The sequence below is a fragment of the Carassius auratus genome, unplaced genomic scaffold (genome assembly GCF_003368295.1).
Source record: "Carassius auratus strain Wakin unplaced genomic scaffold, ASM336829v1 scaf_tig00215910, whole genome shotgun sequence".
Lineage (NCBI taxonomy): Eukaryota > Metazoa > Chordata > Actinopteri > Cypriniformes > Cyprinidae > Carassius > Carassius auratus.
In genome coordinates, this window is record NW_020528304.1 from 1,245 (window position 1) to 23,340 (window position 22,096).

The window sequence follows — 22,096 nt, forward strand, 5'->3', positions numbered from 1 at the left end:
GCTTGATTTCACTTCATTTGAACAGAGGCACTATTTCAACATTACTGGACTCAGAAAGCTGTAAACTGACAATCTTGATCATTGAAGTCCAAACATTAGTTTTTGAGCATATAACTTCTAACACATTAAAAACTGTCTTACAGCATTGCAGAAAACATTGTATTTCATAAGGCATAAACATCTTTCAGTTTGGCAAGATTTGCACTGAATACTGAATGAAACAGCTTTCTCTAATAGAGAGAAAAGCTTTTGAGCAGATTTGGGCTTGATTTCACTTCATTTGAACAGAGGCACTATTTCAACATTACTGGACTCAGAAAGCTGTAAACTGACAATCTTGATTATTGAAGTCCTAACATAAGTTTTTGTGCAAATAACTTCTAACACATTAAAAACTGTCTTACAGCATTGCAGAAAACATTGTATTTCATAAGGCATAAACATCTTTCAGTTTGGCAAGATTTGCACTGAATACTGAATGAAACAGCTTTCTCTAATAGAGAGAAAAGCTTTTGAGCAGATTTGGGCTTGATTTCACTTCATTTGAACAGAGGCACTATTTCAACATTACGGGACTCAGAAAGCTGTAAAATGACAATCTTGATCATTGAAGTCCAAACATTAGTTTTTGAGCATATGACTTCTAACACATTAAAAACTGTCTTACAGCATTGCAGAAAACATTGTATTTCATAAGGCATAAACATCTTTCAGTTTGGCAAGATTTGCACTGAATACTGAATGAAACAGCCTTCTCTAATAGAGAGAAAAGCTTTTGAGCAGATTTGGGCTTGATTTCACTTCATTTGAACAGAGGCACTATTTCAACATTACTGGACTCAGAAAGCTGTAAACTGACAATCTTGATTATTGAAGTCCTAACATAAGTTTTTGTGCAAATAACTTCTAACACATTAAAAACTGTCTTACAGCATTGCAGAAAACATTGTATTTCATAAGGCATAAACATCTTTCAGTTTGGCAAGATTTGCACTGAATACTGAATGAAACAGCTTTCTCTAATAGAGAGAAAAGCTTTTGAGCAGATTTGGGCTTGATTTCACTTCATTTGAACAGAGGCACTATTTCAACATTACGGGACTCAGAAAGCTGTAAAATGACAATCTTGATCATTGAAGTCCAAACATTAGTTTTTGAGCATATGACTTCTAACACATTAAAAACTGTCTTACAGCATTGCAGAAAACATTGTATTTCATAAGGCATAAACATCTTTCAGTTTGGCAAGATTTGCACTGAATACTGAATGAAACAGCCTTCTCTAATAGAGAGAAAAGCTTTTGAGCAGATTTGGGCTTGATTTCACTTCATTTGAACAGAGGCACTATTTCAACATTACTGGACTCAGAAAGCTGTAAACTGACAATGTTGATCATTGAAGTCCTAACATTAGTTTTTGAGCATATAACTTCTAACACATTAAAAACTGTCTTACAGCATTGCAGAAAACATTTTATTTCATAAGACATAAGCATGTTTCAGTTTGGCAAGATTTGCACTGAATATTGAATGAAACAGCTTTCTCTAATAGAGAGACAAGCTCTTGAGCAGATTTGGGCTTGATTTCACTTCATTTGAACAGAGGCACTATTTCAACATTACTGGACTCAGAAAGCTGTAAACTGACAATCTTGATCATTGAAGTCCTAACATAAGTTTTTGTGCAATTAACTTCTAACACATTAAAAACTGTCTTACAGCATTGCAGAAAACATTGTATTTCATAAGGCATAAACATCTTTCAGTTTGGCAAGATTTGCACTGAATACTGAATGAAACAGCTTTCTCTAATAGAGAGAAAAGCTTTTGAGCAGATTTGGGCTTGATTTCACTTCATTTGAACAGAGGCACTATTTCAACATTACTGGACTCAGAAAGCTGTAAACTGACAATCTTGATCATTGAAGTCCAAACATTAGTTTTTGAGCATATAACTTCTAACACATTAAAAACTGTCTTACAGCATTGCAGAAAACATTGTATTTCATAAGGCATAAACATCTTTCAGTTTGGCAAGATTTGCACTGAATACTGAATGAAACAGCTTTCTCTAATAGAGAGAAAAGCTTTTGAGCAGATTTGGGCTTGATTTCACTTCATTTGAACAGAGGCACTATTTCAACATTACTGGACTCAGAAAGCTGTAAACTGACAATCTTGATCATTGAAGTCCAAACATTAGTTTTTGAGCATATAACTTCTAACACATTAAAAACTGTCTTACAGCATTGCAGAAAACATTGTATTTCATAAGGCATAAACATCTTTCAGTTTGGCAAAATTTGCACTGAATACTGAATGAAACAGCTTTCTCTAATAGAGAGAAAAGCTTTTGAGCAGATTTGGGCTTGATTTCACTTCATTTGAAGAGAGGCACTATTTCAACATTACTGGACTCAGAAAGCTGTAAACTGACAATCTTGATCATTGAAGTCCTAACATTACTTAGTAAACATACCATAAGTAGTTGTCCTGCCAATTTTCGTTTTGAAACTATATTCAGATTTTGATTTACAGACATTTGAAATGTATTTGTTTTTTTTTTTGCTTTTCCAGGGGACTCTATTGGGCCCCTGGGGATGGGAGAGCAGGAAACAATGAACAGATATATTCTCATCATTGGCAACAAACTGTTGAGACACATTTTTTAGATTGTCTTTTCAAAAACATACCATTGAAGTCATACTTATCTTAGAATTAAGACACCAGAAAATCTACATAAAGCGCCCATTTGGAAAGAGCTCAATTTATTTTATTAGATCAAGAGCAAGAATACAGTGCTGACAGTAAACAATGACAACAAATATATTACATATTGTGACACTTCATATCACACAAGGCCAATGTGTCATTCAGTAAGACAATGTGTGACAGTGTGCAGTTTATGGTGCCATACAATTCATGCAATGCAAAAAAACATATAAAATACCTAATTCATAAATCTCTGTAAAGAACGTATCATCTTTGTCCCCCGTAGGTGCTAGACATCATTAATGTGCATGATCATTTTCATTATAATACCGAACAGAATTCATTTTGATCTTTTTGATTCATTGATTCATCTCCTTCAGTTGTGCATGAATCCATGCAGTCTCTTCTAATGCTGCTTTCTGCCTGCTCTTCATCTAACTGAATTTCATTATTGTGACAATGTTCATTTCTTAATTAAAACAACCATGCTGATTATGTGTTGTTTACAAATTTAATTGGTGTATTTACCAAAAACCATATCTATGTTCACCATACTTTATCCAGCACCTTATGCAATATTTAACTAGTATGCAGCATAAAGACAGATAAAGTAGCATATTAAGACAAATGATATTCAAGAGAAATAAAAATGGGTTACATTAACAACCCATTGTACAACTGATAAACAAGTCATGTGACTAATTCAAATCAAATCACTTTATTATCACAATACCATGAATGCAAGTATACAGGCGGTGAAATGCTTTTGTGCATACTCTGCAGCATGACAAGTCCTGACAACACTGTATACTGTACACTGGTACACAAGTGCAGTACGGTATGAATTAGCGCAAACAGAATGTCAGGGAACAGAAAAATAGTGAGTCAGAGTCCAGTTAGTGTAACTGATAAAGTGCAGTGCATATGAGGCTGCTGGCATGTGTGTGTGTGTGGTGTTACTGGTACGAGTTCAGTTCAGTCTGATTGCCAGTGGAAGGAACTTGTCTTGCAGTCTGCTGGTGCTGGTTGTGCCTGATGGTAACGGTGAGAGCAATCCATGGCTCATGTAGCTGGAGTCTCTGACAGTCCTCTGTGCTTTCTTCAAAGCAAACAAAAAAAATTAATAAAATAAACAACCTTGCGTAGATGTCCTGGAGAGACAAAATCATTTTGGGTGTTGTAAATCAATAAACAATTTATATTATTATTATTTAGAATTGTTGGAAAGGACATACCATTGATTCCTGTTGAAGGTTGTTGGAGGTATGAGCTCTCAGTTGAGAGACATCTGTGATGTCACAAAGCTGTTTGGGAATGCAGTCTTCACAGTTTCAGGCTGCAGTGCTGGACTTGGTGACCATTGACTCCTCCATCTCTGTCCTCAGACTCACTTCTCTTTAGTCTGGACCATGTCAGTGATGACCTTCTACTGCAGTCTTTCTGTACAAGTAGAACATAATACAAGCAGTCATGCTTTGAAGAGCTGCCTGAAATGTTCTTCCAAAATTCTTCTTAGAAGAATATTTCAGATAGAACTTAAAGGCTTTTGCATCTGAAGTCTTCATATGCAACATGGCTCGTTCTTCATTTCTCAATCAACTGACTTCATCCTCCTTAAAATTTTAAGTCCATAAGAAAAATAATTTTGGTGAATACAGGTGCAGGTCCAAATGCTTAAATTCCAGAAATGATGCACTGATGATTTGTTCATTATAGAACTTATATAAAGATGTATATATATAGAGTATATATATAAAGTATATATATAAATATGTATATATGTATATATGTATATATATAAAGATTTACATTCTGTATATCATAGCTTTACTTACTCTGCACTTTTATGTATATAAAACACTATATTCTTGCACTTCTGGTTAGATGCTAACTGCATTTCATTAGCTCTGTACTTGTACTCTGCATAATGACAATAAAGTTGAATATAATCTAATCTAATCTAATATGTGAAAAAATATAATTGCTGACTTGAATAGAGATCAACATCAACATCAAATGTTGTACTACTACATCGCTTGAATAAAGACATACCAATGGGAATGAGCACCTTTTTAGTCTTTTCTGTTTTGGGACAACAGAGCCATGTTCATTTCATATCCCCAACAGGACTGATGTTCTTTGTTTATGTTCTTCAGCTGTAAAACAAAAATATGTCTATTAACCCAATGTTTAATTACTAATGTAGGTTAAACTTATGAAATAAGACAGATTTAATAAAACAAATTAAGTTAATTCACCAAAAGATTCAGGTTAGAGGATTAAATGAATATTGATTACAAATTTCTACAAAGCTTTCTTGGAGAGGGCTGATCATGACAAGAACTTGCTGAGCCTCACTAGCAGACATTCAGTTGACAAAACTGAAAAAGGCCATCATGCAACCATCTGCTCTTTTTCTACCTTACAACAGAGCAAAAGAGAATATGTGAGTGAGTGGAGAGAGTAAAGGACTAAGATGAAGAGCAACAGGCAGAATCTTGTGTTTAACAAAATGAGAGGAAAGACAGCTGTATCTTCAAGCTATATTCTTATCAATTATTTTCTACACAATAACATGCTAGCAGGGTTGTTGTAAGCAGTTTAAAGACCTCTTCACACCAAGGATGAGTCCATAATGCAACTATTTAACATTTAATGACACAAAGGAACAACATCATTGGATATCATTGGTATCGGTTTTCATTTTCATATAACATTTAATGACAGAGGAACAACATCATTGGAATATATTTTCCAGCTGAAGAACAATAAAAACAGCCAATCAGAGTTTAACAAGCTTGCGCATTTAAAATGGCAGACAACAACATCACTGCAGAGTGTATAATAATAAACATAACTTTATTGTCTGTTGGTGAAGAAGCTAAAATAGTTATTGTAGTTACTATTCTGATTGTGAACAGCCTTAAATGATCTAATTTGGCCAAATTAACAGAATATCTGATGGGTCAAATGACAAGTTAAACAGCATTTGCAGACTTGCTTTTAGACATTTAGACAGATGTGTTCAATTAAAATCAACATGGAAATAAAGACAGACTGTGAGGTAGTGACAAATACCATGTACTGTTAGAACGGATTAAGATGGTGCTAATAAAGGATACAGTGGACTCAGTATAAACATTAGAATATAAACACTGACTACTTACAATGGGCACAGTCTTCATGAGAGCTGAGGCGATGGTCAATGACAGCAGGAGGAAAAGCTGTAGAAGTTTTACATGAGTATGCTTGTATAATAACATATGAATTTGCTAAAAATTTTTGAATTATTAATACTTTGATGTAGCAAAGGGCTTGTACTGATGGGGTCGTGGGGTATGTTAAAAAGTAAAAAAAAAACAAAAAACAAAAAAACAAACATCAAATTTGGTGCAAAATGGAACTGCAGTAAAGTTCTGTCAAGGTGCTCAGACCGACACAGACGTACTGAACCATTGGAAATGTGTGACTGCAGCTTTTGGTCTTGTCCATAAACACACAAGATGGTCAAATTCATCCCTCTCCACAAACAAGACGGGTTTGACAAGAGTTTTACAGGCCCTATGGTCTTCCTTTTCAGCGGAAATGAAGAAAGAGTAAAATGTTGTTGTTTTAATACATACATGTTGAGAAAGTGTGTTAGAAATGATCTGTGAACAAAATATTTGAATGGAAGGACTATAAGGAAGGTTATTAACACATACAGTAAGGATAAATCTTTTAAAGTAAATCAGTTATAACTAAATGTCTTCAACATTACCTGTCAAGTGTTTAACCTTTGAAGGACTTCAGCTTTCCTGACAACCTCTCAAGTTCAGCATTGAGCTTTGAATTCAAGTTCCCCATTAATACTAGCAGCTTTCTGACAGAACAGAACAAAATCTGATTCTGAGCTTTGAAAATATGTCATGATGAACAAGAGAAAAGAAGAAAGAAAAATATGTGTGACTGAATTATGAATTACAGTTCAGAAAAATAGGAAAGGAAAATGAGAGAGAGAGAGAGAGAGAGAGAGAGAGAGAGAGAGAGAGCTGCTGGACACCGAATGTTGTTGTAGGAGCTGGAGATATACAGTATTGTTCAAAATAATAGCAGTACAATGTGACTAACCAGAATAATCAAGGTTTTTCGTATATTTTTTTATTGCTATGTGGCAAACAAGTTACCAGTAGGTTCAGTAGATTCTCAGAAAACAAATGAGACCCAGCATTCATAATATGCACGCTCTTAAGGCTGTGCAATTGGGCAATTAGTTGAATTAGTTGAAAGGGGTGTGTTCAAAAAAATAGCAGTGTGGCATTCAATCACTGAGGTCATCAATTTTGTGAAGAAACAGGTGTGAATCAGGTGGCCCCTATTTAAGGATGAAGCCAACACTTGTTGAACATGCATTTGAAAGCTGAGGAAAATGGGTCGTTCAAGACATTGTTCAGAAGAACAGCGTACTTTGATTAAAAAGTTGATTAGAGAGGGGAAAACCTATAAAGAGGTGCAAAAAATGATAGGCTGTTCAGCTAAAATGATCTCCAATGCCTTAAAATGGAGAGCAAAACCAGAGAGACGTGGAAGAAAACGGAAGACAACCATCAAAATGGATAGAAGAATAACCAGAATGGCAAAGGCTCAGCCAATGATCACCTCCAGGATGATCAAAGACAGTCTGGAGTTACCTGTAAGTACTGTGACAGTTAGAAGACGTCTGTGTGAAGCTAATCTATTTTCAAGAATCCCCCGCAAAGTCCCTCTGTTAAAAAAAAGGCATGTGCAGAAGAGGTTACAATTTGCCAAAGAACACATCAACTGGCCTAAAGAGAAATGGAGGAACATTTTGTGGACTGATGAGAGTAAAATTGTTCTTTTTGGGTCCAAGGGCCACAGGCAGTTTGTGAGACGACCCCCAAACTCTGAATTCAAGCCACAGTACACAGTGAAGACAGTGAAGCATGGAGGTAGCATCATGATATGGGCATGTTTCTCCTACTATGGTGTTGGGCCTATTTATCGCATACCAGGGATCATGGATCAGTTTGCATATGTTAAAATACTTGAAGAGGTCATGTTGCCCTATGCTGAAGAGGACATGCCCTTGAAATGGTTGTTTCAACAAGACAATGACCCAAAACACACTAGTAAACGGGCAAAGTCTTGGTTCCAAACCAACAAAATTAATGTTATGGAGTGGCCAGCCCAATCTCCAGACCTTAATCCAATTGAGAACTTGTGGGGTGATATCAAAAATGCTGTTTCTGAAGCAAAACCAAGAAATGTGAATGAATTGTGGAATGTTGTTAAAGAATCATGGAGTGGAATAACAGCTGAGAGGTGCCAGAAGTTGGTTGACTCCATGCCACACAGATGTCAAGCAGTTTTAAAAAACTGTGGTCATACAACTAAATATTAGTTTAGTGATTCACAGGATTGCTAAATCCCAGAAAAACAAATGTTTGTACAAAATAGTTTTGAGTTTGTACAGTCAAAGGTAGACACTGCTATTTTTTTGAACACACCCCTTTCAACTAATTGCCCAATTGCACAGCCTTAAGAGCGTGCATATCATGAATGCTGGGTCTTGTTTGTTTTCTGACAATCTACTGAACCTACTGGTAACTTGTTTGCCACGTAGCAATAAAAAATATACTAAAAACCTTGATTATTCTGGTTAGTCACATTGTACTGCTATTATTTTGAACAATACTGTATGTTATATGAAGCAACTGCAAAACAGAAAAGAAACAAACACTGAATTACAATTAAATTACAAAAATGTATTATAACCATGGCAAATTATGTGTTTACTGTGTTACTTGACTAAAGAGTACACAATAAACACAGTTAATGTGATTAAAAGCATTGCACCTCGTTTATACAACAAAAATCAAAGTAAAACTACAGTTACGATGGGAGATACATTATATGTGTTGTGGTTACTGAGGTTTTATTACATATGACATGGCTGATCAACATGTTATTATGGTAAAAACATTGTAAATGCGTGACTTTTACATGACCTTTTTCCACCACAGGTGAATTTCAAATGACTATCACAATGAAAACTAGCGGTGGTAGCGATCAGACAGGTAGGATCTAAACCTTCATAAAACCTGCCCTTGAATACCTGTATAGTTTTGTAATCGATCTATGAATGTCATGATCTATGGTGTCGAACGCATCACTAAAATCTAGTTAAACTAGCAATGAGATTGCAGCCTTGATCTGTAAGAAGCAAGTCATTTGTAACAAGTTAAAGTCTATTTTAACAAGTGTAGTTTGTGTGCTATGGTGGGGCCTGAAACCTGATACAGTTATAGATCATACAGATCCTTTTTTTTTTTTTTTGTAGGAAGGAGCACAATTGAGCAGACACAAATCCCCCCCCCAGGATCTAGTTGTGGTTTCTTAATCAGGTATCAACTCTTTCAGTAATTCAGTGGGTACAGTTTATCTTTGGGTGAGATTAATGAAGCTGAATTATTAGATGCTGTAGAATCTACATTTGTTATTGTATTTCTGATGTTATCTATTTCATCAGTGAAGAAATTCATAAAGTCATTACTATTTAACTGTGAGGGAATATTTAGATCCGTGGTGTCTGGTTATTTGTCAATCTAGCCAATGTGCTAAATAAAAACTGATTATTTTGTATTTTTTTCTTGAGTTTGTGAATATGCACATCCCTAGCAGTTTTTAGAGCCTGTCTATAGAAATTCTAAAAAGTTTGTTTTTCTCCATTTGCGCTCAAGACTACAAGTTTCTTTCTTGAGAGAGTGGGTATTTACTTTTATACCATGGCACAGTACGATTTCTCTAACCTTTTTCAATTTGGAAATGGGGGCAACAGCTTTTATTGTATTCATGGGTACAGCAGTTGAGATACATCAGGCAAGTTATTTGCAAATCTATCTTTGGTAGCTGGAACAATAGTTCTGCCCAGACGATAACATGGAGCCATTTGGTTAATATCAGTGATACGCAGCTTGCAGAATACAAGGAAATGGTCAGTAACATCATCACTTTGAGGTACGATATCTATATCAGTAAGATCAATTCCATGCAATATCATTAAATCTAGCGTATTAAAATGATGAGTGGGCCCGGTGGTCTCTACACAGTAGCCAGAGCAAGATATACAATAGATTTCTTTTGCATATATGACAGTTTAACATTAAGCAGAAGTATTTTGAATAATTTAAACCTGTATCCTGTTTTCTGGGTAAGATATCAGTATATATTGTTGCAACACGACCAGTCTGATGGGGCTCATACTTTTTTTAACAGATTCTTTTTTTTTTTTTCAGAAAACATCTTGCTTAATTTTCACGATAGTTTGTTTATATAAAGAAGAATATACAGTACATGTTTTATTTTGTTATATTTTTGTTAGTATTGCTATACATTTTCAAAGCTGCCAAACAATTCATTTTTTATTTATTTATCTTTTCCAGGGCAAAAACAACATCATCAGCAACAACAATAAAAAAAACTTTTAACTCTCCCATTTCTAACCATTTAGCCCCAAATCTTATAAATGCACCCATAGCTAACTCTAAATAAATTCCATCTATTTTGATTTGTGGATTAGATAAATGTTTCCTCCTCTGTATTACAGTTTTTCTCAATCGCTTTGGTGCATTTCTTAGATCAAAAGTGCAATTCTTGATACTACTTGTACAAATTCCAAATCATCTAGTCACTTGTGCACATCATTAAAGCAATTTCTTATTCCTTTGAACAAATTGCAATTGCTTTTGTACATATTGCAATTGATAATGTACAAGTGTCAGCTTTTTTCCACATTTTCAATTGCTCATGTCATGTTGATCAAAATGTAGTAAATGGTTCTCTGTTGAATAGTCTTACCCCTCAAAATATCTAGGCATTAGTTCTTTGCATAAGCCATTACATGCAAAATTGTTGAACTATTTGTCATAAACTGTCAGGCATAGTTTTACACATTTTTTTTATTAGACTTTTTGTACAAAGATGTGAATTGATGAATCGTGCAGGTGAAATTGACCCTCACTCAAGGAATGTAAAGTGTTAGTTCAACCAACAATCAACCAGTTGTCTAAATTGCTCAAAGGTGCATCTCATGAACAATCAATTGGGAAGCATATATAGACAGACCACAACACAGAGTTGCAACTTTCCAACAATGGATGGACCAGGAAACGAACAGGGTCAACAGCCAGGAGGAAGAAGAGGAGCAAGGATGCGTGGTGGAAGGCAAAACAGAGGATGAGGCAGAAGAGGACATAGGCGCATATCTGATGACATAAGGGCCACTATTGTAGACCATGTTGTCAATCATGGCCTTACTATGGCTGAGGCGGGTCGAAGGGTGCAGCCGAACATTGGGAGATCAACCGTGTCCTCAATAGTTCAAATGTTTCGAAGAGAGAACCGGTATGTCCACCAATGTACAGTGCACTGTTACTGTATATAAGCAGTATACTGTATACTTCCTATAATGCTTCCTATTACAGTAGTCCACTTGTATTTCACAGCATACATAAATATACTCTATACAGATAGATACTGCACTTTACATCCACCCAACTGTATGTTTTACAGTAAAATGTGTTTGCATAATTTTTGTCTATGTGAAAGTGTGCAATGCATCACTGCATTTGTCCCCACATAGGACAGCAAAATTACCACAAACCGGTGGCAGAGGACGCCTTTTCACACCTCAACAGGAAGAGGCTATATGCACCATGGTCCGAGCAAACAATGCTATGAGACTCAGGGAAATACAAAGGACCATTATAGAAGACAACGATGTCTTTGAAAACATCCGTACTGTTAGCATCTCAACCATTGACAGGGTGCTGCATAGAAACCAGATGAGTATGAAACAGCTGTACCGTGTACCATTCCAAAGGAATGAGGACCGAGTTAAGGAGATACGGTACCAGTATGTACAGGTAAAACATATATCTATGTAACTATTTTACAGAATAATTTTATTGTGATACATAGTACAGTAAGCATAAACTGCACACACTTCCATCGCTGTGGAAGGAACATACAATATATGCACATTTTATGTCACTCTTCCTTACCAAAACTAATTCAACTGTGTCCTGGGATATAGCGTATAATGGAGTTGGAATCAAGTGAACCCTCTCACAACTTTGTATACATGGATGAGGCTGGCTTCAACCTGACCAAATGCAGAAGGCGGGGTAGGAATGTCATCGGTCAGAGAGCTACTGTGGATTTGCCAGGCCAAAGGGGAGGAAATATCACCATGTGTGCTGCTATTTCAGAGCATGGCGTCCTAACCCATATCCCCCTTATAGGACCATACAACACCCAGCATCTACTCAACTTTTTAGAGACTCTCTACAGGGCTCTCATCCCTGATGATGAGAGGGGTCTGTTTAGAGAGGATTTGCCAAAGTATGTTGTCATTTGTGATAATGTGAGTTTCCATCGATCAAACATCATAAGGCAATGGTTTGTGACCCACCCGAGGATGCTCATAGAATTCCTTCCACCTTATTCTCCATTCCTTAACCCAATTGAGGAGTTCTTTTCAGCATGGAGGTGGAAGGTGTATGATCATCAGCCACACACACAGATGACCCTGCTGGCTGCAATGGATGCAGCATGTGAGGACATCACAGTAGTTGCCTGCAGAGGATGGATAAGGCATTCCAAAAGATTCTTTCCACGTTGCATTGGAAGGGAAAATATCCGGTGTGATGTGGATGAGAATATGTGGGCCGACAGACAGGAACGTCTGGATGTGTAGAGACAGCACTAGAAACAGTGCTGCAGGCAAAGTTGTGCCTTAGGGGTGTTTCCTGTGTTTTAGTTTTTATTTTACTTTGTGCCCCTTGTCTTTTTCTTACTGTAAATTATTTTGTTGTTTTCTTTCATAAAGTAGCACTAGTACAGTTTTTCTCAGTCACTTTAGTGCATTTTTCAAAACAGAAATGCAATTTTCAAAACTACTTGTACAACCTCCACATCATCTAGTCATTAATACACATCATAAAACCAGTTTCTCATTCTTTTGAACAAGTTGCGATTGCTATTGTACATTCATGCAATTGATTACGCACATTTATCTGCGGTTTCCTACATTATCAGTTGCTAATGTCATGTTGCTCAAAATGTATTATACAGTTTTCTGTGCAATAGTCTTACCCCCCAAAACATCTAGTCTTTAGTTCATAGTATAAGTCATTAAATGCAAAATGGTTAATCTAGTTGTCATAAACTGCCAAGCACACTTTTTATTTGTATTTTTACACACTATTATTAGATGTTTTGTCAATTTGGCATGAATTGTGCAAGTGAATCTTTACTAATGAAGAGAATGTAGATGATAAACCAATGATAAACCATTTCTCTGAAATAGCTCAAAGGTTCATCTCATGAATCTTCAGTAGGAAAGCTTATACTGTATAGACAAAGGACAACACAAGAGTTACAAATTCTGAAAATGGAATTATTTTCATCTTTGTTCCCATATTTCCTTTTCTATATCACAATGGCATTGTAAAAGTATTTTTTATTTTTTTATTTTTTTGGTCAGACCACTAGTAAAAGTGTAACTGGGAATTCTATCCAGTCTCTTTCAATCAACATCCCACAAACAGTAATGTGTAAATGTGTAGTTTTGAAATGGATATATGGCATACATAAGCATATGGCATACTGTTCAATACAGTAGTTTACATCAGAACATCCCTCCACTGTTAAATTGACAACATGACTAAGCAATTTGACTGTCTTATCCGTAAACTATGACACAAGGACTTGTCATTCTGATGGCACTGACATGTTCATTGACACAGATATTTATTTTTGAGAGATGAACTAAGGATTTTGAGCAAGAGACTGGCTTTTGCAGGTCATCCATTGTGTTTTGATATTTGTACGAGTTGTTTTGAGAAATGCACTTACTGTTTTGCAAATCTCAAGAATGATTAGAGAAATGTACCAAAGCGACTGAGAAAAACTGTAAAGCTGTGAAAAACAAAATCAATTTTGTCTCTTTCAATCAATAACCCACATAGAGTAATATGTATATAGTACTGTTGAAATTGATTTATGCCATAGAAGTGCAGCCTTGTGCATTTTCAGTACAGTAACCATCATCCAAACTGTAGCCTAAGTTTACATCTGGTAATACTGTCAAAGTACACACAGTTACATTGACAACATGCCTAAACATTTTGACGAGCTTGTTCGTGAACAATGACTCAATGACTTATCATTCTGATGGCACTGACATGATCGTTGGCATGAATATTTACTTTTGAGAGATGTACTAAGGATTTTTAGTGACTGACTAGCTTTAGAAACATATCTATTGTATATTGCAATTTGTACAAATTGTTCTGAGGAATGCACTTATTATTTTGCACATGTTAGGGATGATGTGAAAAACGCACCAAAGCGACTGAGAAAAACTGTAATAATTTTTCTTGATAATTTTATGAGCTCATATCTTGACATCTTTTGGAATTAGACACTTTAAGTTCTTTACCTCTAACTTTGAATTAAAAAGTCTTTGGACATCTCTGGACATGACTCATAGATTCATCTTCAAAAACTGAATAAGCCTTTTTAACAGATTCCACAAATATATAATCCGAGAGTAATTTATTATCAAAATTCCAAAAACAGGCTATATGATCTGATAAACATGAAAAACCGATTGAAACATCAAGAGATAATATGAACTGCATTAGTAGATAAGACCCAAAATGTTTGACTTACTTTTAAGAACATCACTTCTCCATTTATATTCTTGTGGATGTAAAAAAAATAAAAATAAAATAAAAAAGCCAGTAATCTGTACAGTGGCATGTGGAAGGAAGTTTAGGAACCACTTGCAGAATCTGTGAAAATTTGAATAATTTTCAAAGAATAAGAGAGATCATACTAAATGCATGTTATTTTTTTATTTAGTCCTGTCCTGAGTAAAATATTTTACATAAAATAGGTTTGAATATAGTCCACAAGACCAAAAAAAAAAAAAAAAAAAAAAAAAAAAAAAAAAAAAGGCTGAAATTATTAAAATCCCCTTAGTTCTCAATACTGTGTGTTGTTAGATTAGATTAGATTAGATTAAACTTTATTGTCGCTGCACATGTTAGGTACATTGCAATATGCATCTAACCAGAAGTGCAATAAGCAGTAAGTACATAATATACAAGGTCTACAATATGTGCAATAATTATATAGATAAGTATTATGGACATAATTTACATATTTTAAATACTATCAGCATGAGATACAGATAGGTGTACTACGAACATACTATACAGATGGATTATGTAAAAGTGCATGTTCATAGTACACCTATCTGTATATCATGCTGATAGTATTTAAAATATTTAAATTATGTCCATAATACTTATCTATATAATTATTGCACATATTGTAGACCTTGTATATTCTGTACTTACTGCTTATTGCACTTCTGGTTAGATGCATATTTCAATGTAACTTACATGTGCAGCGACAATAAAGTTGAATCTAATCTAATCTAATCTAATCTAACAACACACAGCATTGAGAACTAAGGGGATTTTAATAATTTCAGCATTTTTTTTTATGGGCAGAACTATGAACATATGAACATAATTTACATTATTGCAATGGACAGTAAAGTGCATAGAAAATATTTCAGTGTGCAAATGGCTTATTCAGTGTTTCTGGATGAACAGACAGTAGTGCAAGTAATAACAATGAGGACAATTGTGGGATTCAAACACAACTATTAAAAAAAGATTAAAACATTCACTGATGCTCCAGAAGGAAACAAGATGCATTAAGAGCTGTAGGGTAAAACCATTTTTGAAGATCAAGGTAAATTGTACATCATTTGAGTTCCAGGAAACATACAAGTATCTTCTGTTGCTTAAGAAGGGCAGAACTAAATGGGAAAAAAAGTACATCTTCATCGTTTTCAAAAATGTTCACCCCCCCCCCAACTCTCAATGCATCTTGTTTCCTTCTGGAGCATCAGTGAACATTTGAACCTTTTTTAATAGTTGTGTTTAAGTGCCTCAATTGTCCTCAGTGTAAAATATTTATCTCAAAATCATACAGTCACTGCTGGAAAGGGTTCAAATATGTGAAAGAAGCTGAAAAACTGAAGAATCTAGAGGACCTGAAGGATTTTCTGAAGAACAGTGCTAAGTTTAAATGTTCAAAACAAACAAGGGACTCATGGTTGTGCATGAGTCCCTTGTTTGTTTTGAACATTTAAACTTAGCACTGTTCTTCAGAAAATCCTTTTGTTGTGAAAGAAGTTTTTCAGCTTCTTTCACAACCATCACAAAACAGAAAGACAGTCGTGGATCATCCAGGTAACCACACACAGTATTAAGAACAAAGGCTTCCCAAACTTTTGAATGGGGTTATTTTTATAATTTAATTACTAAATGTAAACATTTTATGTACAATATCTTACTCAGGACAGTACAAAATAAAAAACAACATGAATTTAGTATGATCCCTCTTATTTTGTTAAATTATTCAGATTTTTTTTTACAGATTCTGCAAGGGTTTCCCAAACTTTCGCATGCCACTGTAAATTATCACAAAAGCAACTCAAAAACTTTCTTTTTAAGTATAGTAGTATCAGACTAAGTTTTTTAAACACACAGAACTGTGCAAAAGTCTTAGGCCACTAGTATTAAAAAATTAATTTTAAGTCAGTTATTTCTATCTTTTGCTGTAGTGTGTTTGTAAATATCAGTTTACATATCCAAATAGAATTTTTGCCTTTAATTGTAATAATCCAGTGAGATTTTTTTTTGTATACATTTAAAGAGCTTTTACTGTGCCCATTAACACTGCAATTGATCAAATTCGTATTGTGCGTATTTTTATAACTCATCTCCCTTCACCAGAAGTTTCCCCTTCATCTCCCTTTAAATGCAGAATAACCCCACTGTGATCTCCAAAACTTTCATTCATTTTCACAAGTGTTATTCTTGAAACAAAGTAATTTGTGTTTAACTAAGAGAAAAAGTGTCTCCCTTTTATCGATATCCCTTAAACATCTAACATTAAGAGCAATAAAAACTAATTTCCCAAAACGAAAGAGATATTATAAAAACAACATGATGACCCATTCCGCTCCGTCTATGGAAAACCCGATCCGGCGATCCACAGTGCAAAGTTGATGTATTTCCTCAGTTACCAGCACGGATCAGCTCCAGGCATGATGAAGCAGATATCATCCTCTTTTGAAAGGCCAAAGTAGTTTCGCTTTCACAGTGAAACAGACAGCATCTATACGACATTGTGGTGATGGCAACAACAATACTACAACGAGAATAAAAGGTACGCCTTCTTTTTTTGCGTGAACATCTGTGCGGTGTCTTCCCACATAGTGATGTAGAGATGTGGGGGCATGTTAGAACGAGCCGTTTTAGGGGGTGTGGATGAGTCTTAACTTAATCTCTTTGGAATTGAGACTTTAGTCTTTGCAACTTTATGGATATTCTTTATTCACCAAGAGCTTGTAACACTCCAAAGAGAAAGGAACATTTTAAATTTAACCCCATTAAATGTTGAATTAATACATTTTTCACCTTCGATGTAAGCAACAGCACCGACAAGTATGCTCTCTTGCCACCTTCTCTGACCTATTGTGGGACTGCATCTACGACCTCCAGTAAATAATTAAAGTTTGATCACTAGATCCCGAGTGTTTTCTTGATCATCCTCCTTCATCCCGTACAGGCTTAGCCTTTGTCAGTATTTGTCAATAACTGTGCCTGTAGCAGATGAAGTTTAAGTTTTTGGTTTTCTTCTCTCAAATCTAAAGTCTTCTTTTCCAACGCAGAGATCCTCTCATTGTGGTTGTTGGTGGTATCTATGGAGTTTTCCTACAGATTCATACAGAAAGGTAATAGCATGTATTTTGTATTGATGTAACAGCTTTTGAAAATTACTTAACATTTTGCAGAAAGAGACCTTGTGGAGGTTACAGTCAGGATATGTAATCTTTCCATTTTTTGATGCTGGGCTTTAAGCCAAGTTGCACATTAGTGGAGTTGCAAATGATCTTTCTGGATGCACTGTATCAACAGAAGCATTGGTTAATGGATACGGGGAGAAAAGCTGGGATGCACTGTATCAACAGAAGCATTGGTTAATGGATACGGGGAGAAAAGCTGAGATGGTACAATATTTACATTTTTCTCCTAGTTCGCTAGGAGTGATGTTTCACTTTGAGCAACATTAGAGCAATTTCCTAGAATTTTAAGTCTGTCAGTCAAGCGGCATGTGAATAATCTATTTTATAAACATGAATGAATATCAGAAGACATGTTAAAATTTTCTTAAACGAAAGATCTTGTGTACAGTAGGCTAATCAATCAATCAATCAATCAACCAAATTAATCGGTTTTGCAAATTGTCAATAAAACTGCTATTTCATACTTTGACAACATTGTTTTATTATTTTTATAATCACTTTGTATATATACTGTGTGTGTATATATATATATATATATATATATATATGTGTGTATATATATATATATATATATATATATATATATATATATATATATATATATATATAAAGAGGAAGATATTTTAAAATTTTTATTGTAATTACTTAAATTATATTATCTTTTTCAGCAAATTTCAATAGAAAAAAATGAAAGACTTTCAACAGTCTTTTGATAAAAGAGAATTAAGATGAAAGAATCAAAACTGTGCAGGTGTCACTGAAGCTAGATGTGATACAATTGTGATACAGTCTTTTCGACTAGCTAGCTACAATCCTCACAGACTTTTTTTAAAATATATTTTATTTGGATGGTTCTACGGCAGCAATATAACAAATGTACATGAGAATTTGCCAAGACCTGCACATGACATGCAGACAAAAATATATGTTTATTGTGGCCACAAATTAAGTTCCCTAGTTTTAATTAAATGGCTTTCTGCGGGCTCCCAACCATCCCATATGCACATGCATACCCTGCATATCCAGATGCTACACCCCAGGTTAACCTTTAATCAGTGACAGTTGGTCTTGTCAAAGTTGTACCTGCAGACACGATTACTTGACAAATGAAACTCAAACTTACATCATCCATTCATGGCCTAATGGTTAGAGAGTAGGACTTGTAACCAGAAGTGTGTGGGTTCGAGTCTCAGGTCAGACAGAAATACGATGACTGAGGTGAGAGCCTTGAGCAAAGTACTGAACCTCCAATTGTGATTCGCCACTGCTCTGGTTGTGTGTATTCACTACTGGGTGTGTGCACTTAGATGGGTTAAAGTATCATAATATAATTTATATTCATAATACACAGATTATCAATTGATTCTACTTCTGCCAAAAATATGTTCTTCTAATTAGGTTATGATCAATGCAATGCAATTCAATTTAAGAAAAATTCTGACTTAAAAAAAAAAATCACAGATGGATCTGTGAAAAAAATTTATCTGATTAAATGTAAATTTTTGACTTTAGTTTTACTACTTTAAATATGTTTTACTACTTTAAATATTTACTACTTTTAATATATATGCAGCTTTTGGCTAACTACAGTTTAAAAACATAGCTTCCGGAACACTTTTTTGACTGATACATTTCCAAGGCTTTCCAGATTTTCAATGATTGTAGGAATCCTACTGTGATCTGTGATTTTGTCAACAAGTGCTTGATACTATTTAAGGGTTAAAGTTTTGGGTTATGAACTTGTACTGAAGGCATTTGTGCTATTGCCTCATTTTCTTTTAAAATTCCCATACTCTCCAAATGTCAAATATATTTCCCATCATAATGTTTTTAGACTTTTTATGGACTTCAATAACAATCACATTATAAATTATTGGTATAGGTGCAATCAACTGTGTCAACAAATATTTTTAATGTGGGAGCTCCCACTGACCTTTCTATCTAAAGTGACCCAGAAGCTTAAGTAGAGCTTCCTGTTGAAGTTATAGCAATATATATATATATACACTACCAATAAAAACAATATTTTAGAAGACAGTTTATGGCATGAGCAAATTGAGGACATTTGTACATTTAAAAACAACCAGGGAACTAAGGATCCACCACAAACGTCTCAGATTTCTCATGTTGACCAAATTATTGCTCTAGAGGAAGCCCTAAAAACACATGGAAAATGGGTTGTGTCAAAGAAATAAAGTCATATATCAGGGATAGACAACTTCAGTCCTGGAGGACCACTGTCCTGCAGAGTTTAATTCCAACCCTAATTAAACACACCTAGACAAGGCAATCAGTGTTTTCGGGACTACTAGATAGATACATGCAGGTGAGTTTTTATAAGGGCTGAAGCTAAACTCTGCAGTATAGTGGCCCTCCAGGAGTTGCCTATCCCTGTCATATATGCTTTGAATAACAGAGTTGAAAAAAAAAATCAATATATTTTTGATTGAACAATCTTTAATACTCCTGCAACAAGTAATTTAAGCAACTATCTGTGAAATATTTAGCAACAGTGCAAACACTGATAATAAAAAGCCCATATCTGACAGGCTTTTTAGATCTTGGCATCAAATAATAATAAAAAAATAATACAAATCAAAACCCATACAAACAAAACCCAATGCGCATAACAAAAAAAATACTTGAATTACATAATGAAAATCAGCATAAAATAATAAAATACTCCAAATATTCTAAAAGAAAACCCATCAGGATAATGAAATACAGGCCCTGTAAACACAACTGATTTTAGAAATCATTAACAATATTCAGAACTACACAAAAAAAAAAAAAAAAAAAAAAAAAAAAAAAAAACTTGCATACTGTAAATTAAAAACACATGGTTCCAACAAGGCCAATCATATGGTTAAATGAAAAATGTTTCAAGACTGCCATGGGTATACTCAACATTAATACCAAACACAAACATCGTCTCTGTGTTCCATATTGTTATCCATTTTTGCATTTCAGATTACAATTGAGCTCAGATCGTATAGAAACACTAACATTGGGTCAAAATCACAACTCAATGATGACATGCAACAATACTGAAACATTCCTATTATAAATCTTCACATCCGTCTACAGTGCTGTAAGCATATTATGCTGACAACTGGGACATTTTAGTTTTTTTGCATCTCATACTTGTTTGCAGTGCAGACACAGTGTTACTGTTTTATCTTTCTGCCAGTTAAGAGTATAAAATAAAACAAATGAAAAAATTAAATAATCCTCTTCGATGTATACTATGAGCCAAAAATAAACTATGGTGATAAATGAATTAAATGATGAAACCAAAGTGTTGATATGGATGCCCCCCCCCACCCCAGTTTGGCTAGTTTATGGACTTACACTTACCCACACCCATCCAATCAGAGTACCATAGAGCCAGGTATTGAGATAGAGTTTTCTTCCTGACTCTGTTAACAGCATTGGCAAAGTGAGGCCACCCAAAATCAGCAGAGAAGGCAATGTCTTTGTAAGACTAAGTTGTGACTTTTGGCATTCTCCAGGGAACCTGCACTTTTTCTCAGGATCTTCAGGATCATAGAAAGTAGTTAGAAGCCTAAAGAGAAAGAATAACATATTTTCAAAACGTTTTAAACTTGCAACTAAACCACCATTTTAAAATAATCCAGTATTTCCAGTACACAATAATTTGTTAATCAACAGTGATTTATCATAAAGAATGGCAACACCACTATTCTTGTCACATTGTTATTTATACAGTACATATTGGGAAATAACCCAACATTCTCATTAAATGTTTATGTGGCTTGTCTCTAGTTTAACCACTTTAAAGTGTAACAAATTAGTTCAAAGTGAGATGTACATAATTAATCATAACGAGTTATTATTAACTACATTCATCTTCAGGAATTACTTGTAGCATTTTAGTATTAATAGTACAATAAAATTATTTGTTCATCCGCAGGGCAGACAGTGTTAACTGTTTATTGACTAAGTAAGATAATTTCTATGGCCACGAAAAATTATTTTACTACTAACACATTGCTCCCAGAGCATGTAGCGAAACTGGAATGTTAAAGTGACCTCGTCCTGTGAGCAGCAAACAAAGACAACCAAGTGTGAATACATATGGATGTTTATTAAACTATACTACAGGGGAACATGAAACATCTGTACACAAATATACACAAAACACAAAAATACGAACACGAAACACAAAAATATGCTACAAATAATATGATGCATTTTAGGCTCACATAGTAGAGATATTTAGCTATGGCCAGGGCTTAATTTGTCTCCGGAATCCGATCCGACACCTCATTTGGCGGACCCCCCTCCTCCTTTTTACGCCACTCGGGCCGGCCTTGGGAAAATTTTCACATCACTGTTTTAGGCTTCTCCTTATTTTTAAATAAATAGTATGGAGATATTTGAATTATTTACTAATAAACTAGTGTT

General features: G+C 34.7%; 2 protein-coding genes across 2 annotated transcripts in view; one reads left to right on the forward strand and one right to left on the reverse strand.

Moving 5' to 3' along the window:
* Positions 1-10,316: 10,316 nt before the first annotated feature.
* On the forward strand, positions 10,317-12,592 carry LOC113096294 (uncharacterized). Its single transcript, XM_026261657.1, has 2 exons — positions 10,317-11,636; positions 11,807-12,592. Exons 1-2 carry the CDS (start codon positions 11,427-11,429, stop codon positions 12,467-12,469), a joined length of 873 nt encoding a protein of 290 aa, XP_026117442.1. The 5' UTR covers positions 10,317-11,426; the 3' UTR covers positions 12,470-12,592.
* Positions 12,593-19,558: 6,966 nt separating this feature from the next.
* Positions 19,559-22,096, reverse strand: part of LOC113096295 (1-acyl-sn-glycerol-3-phosphate acyltransferase epsilon-like) — a 72,699-nt gene continuing 70,161 nt past the window's right edge. Inside the window, exon 8 of the mRNA XM_026261658.1 lies at positions 19,559-21,233. Within this exon, the coding sequence (XP_026117443.1) occupies positions 21,008-21,233 (226 nt within the window). The 3' untranslated portion in view covers positions 19,559-21,007. The remainder of the gene's footprint in view (positions 21,234-22,096) is intronic.

Coding starts and splice junctions, on each gene's coding strand:
- LOC113096294 (XM_026261657.1), top strand. CDS start 11,427: ATGGTCCGAGCAAACAATGCTATGAGACTCAGGGAAATACAAAGGACC. Junction 11,637..11,806: donor TACGGTACCAGTATGTACAG/GTAAAACATATA, acceptor CCTGGGATATAG/CGTATAATGGAGTTGGAATC.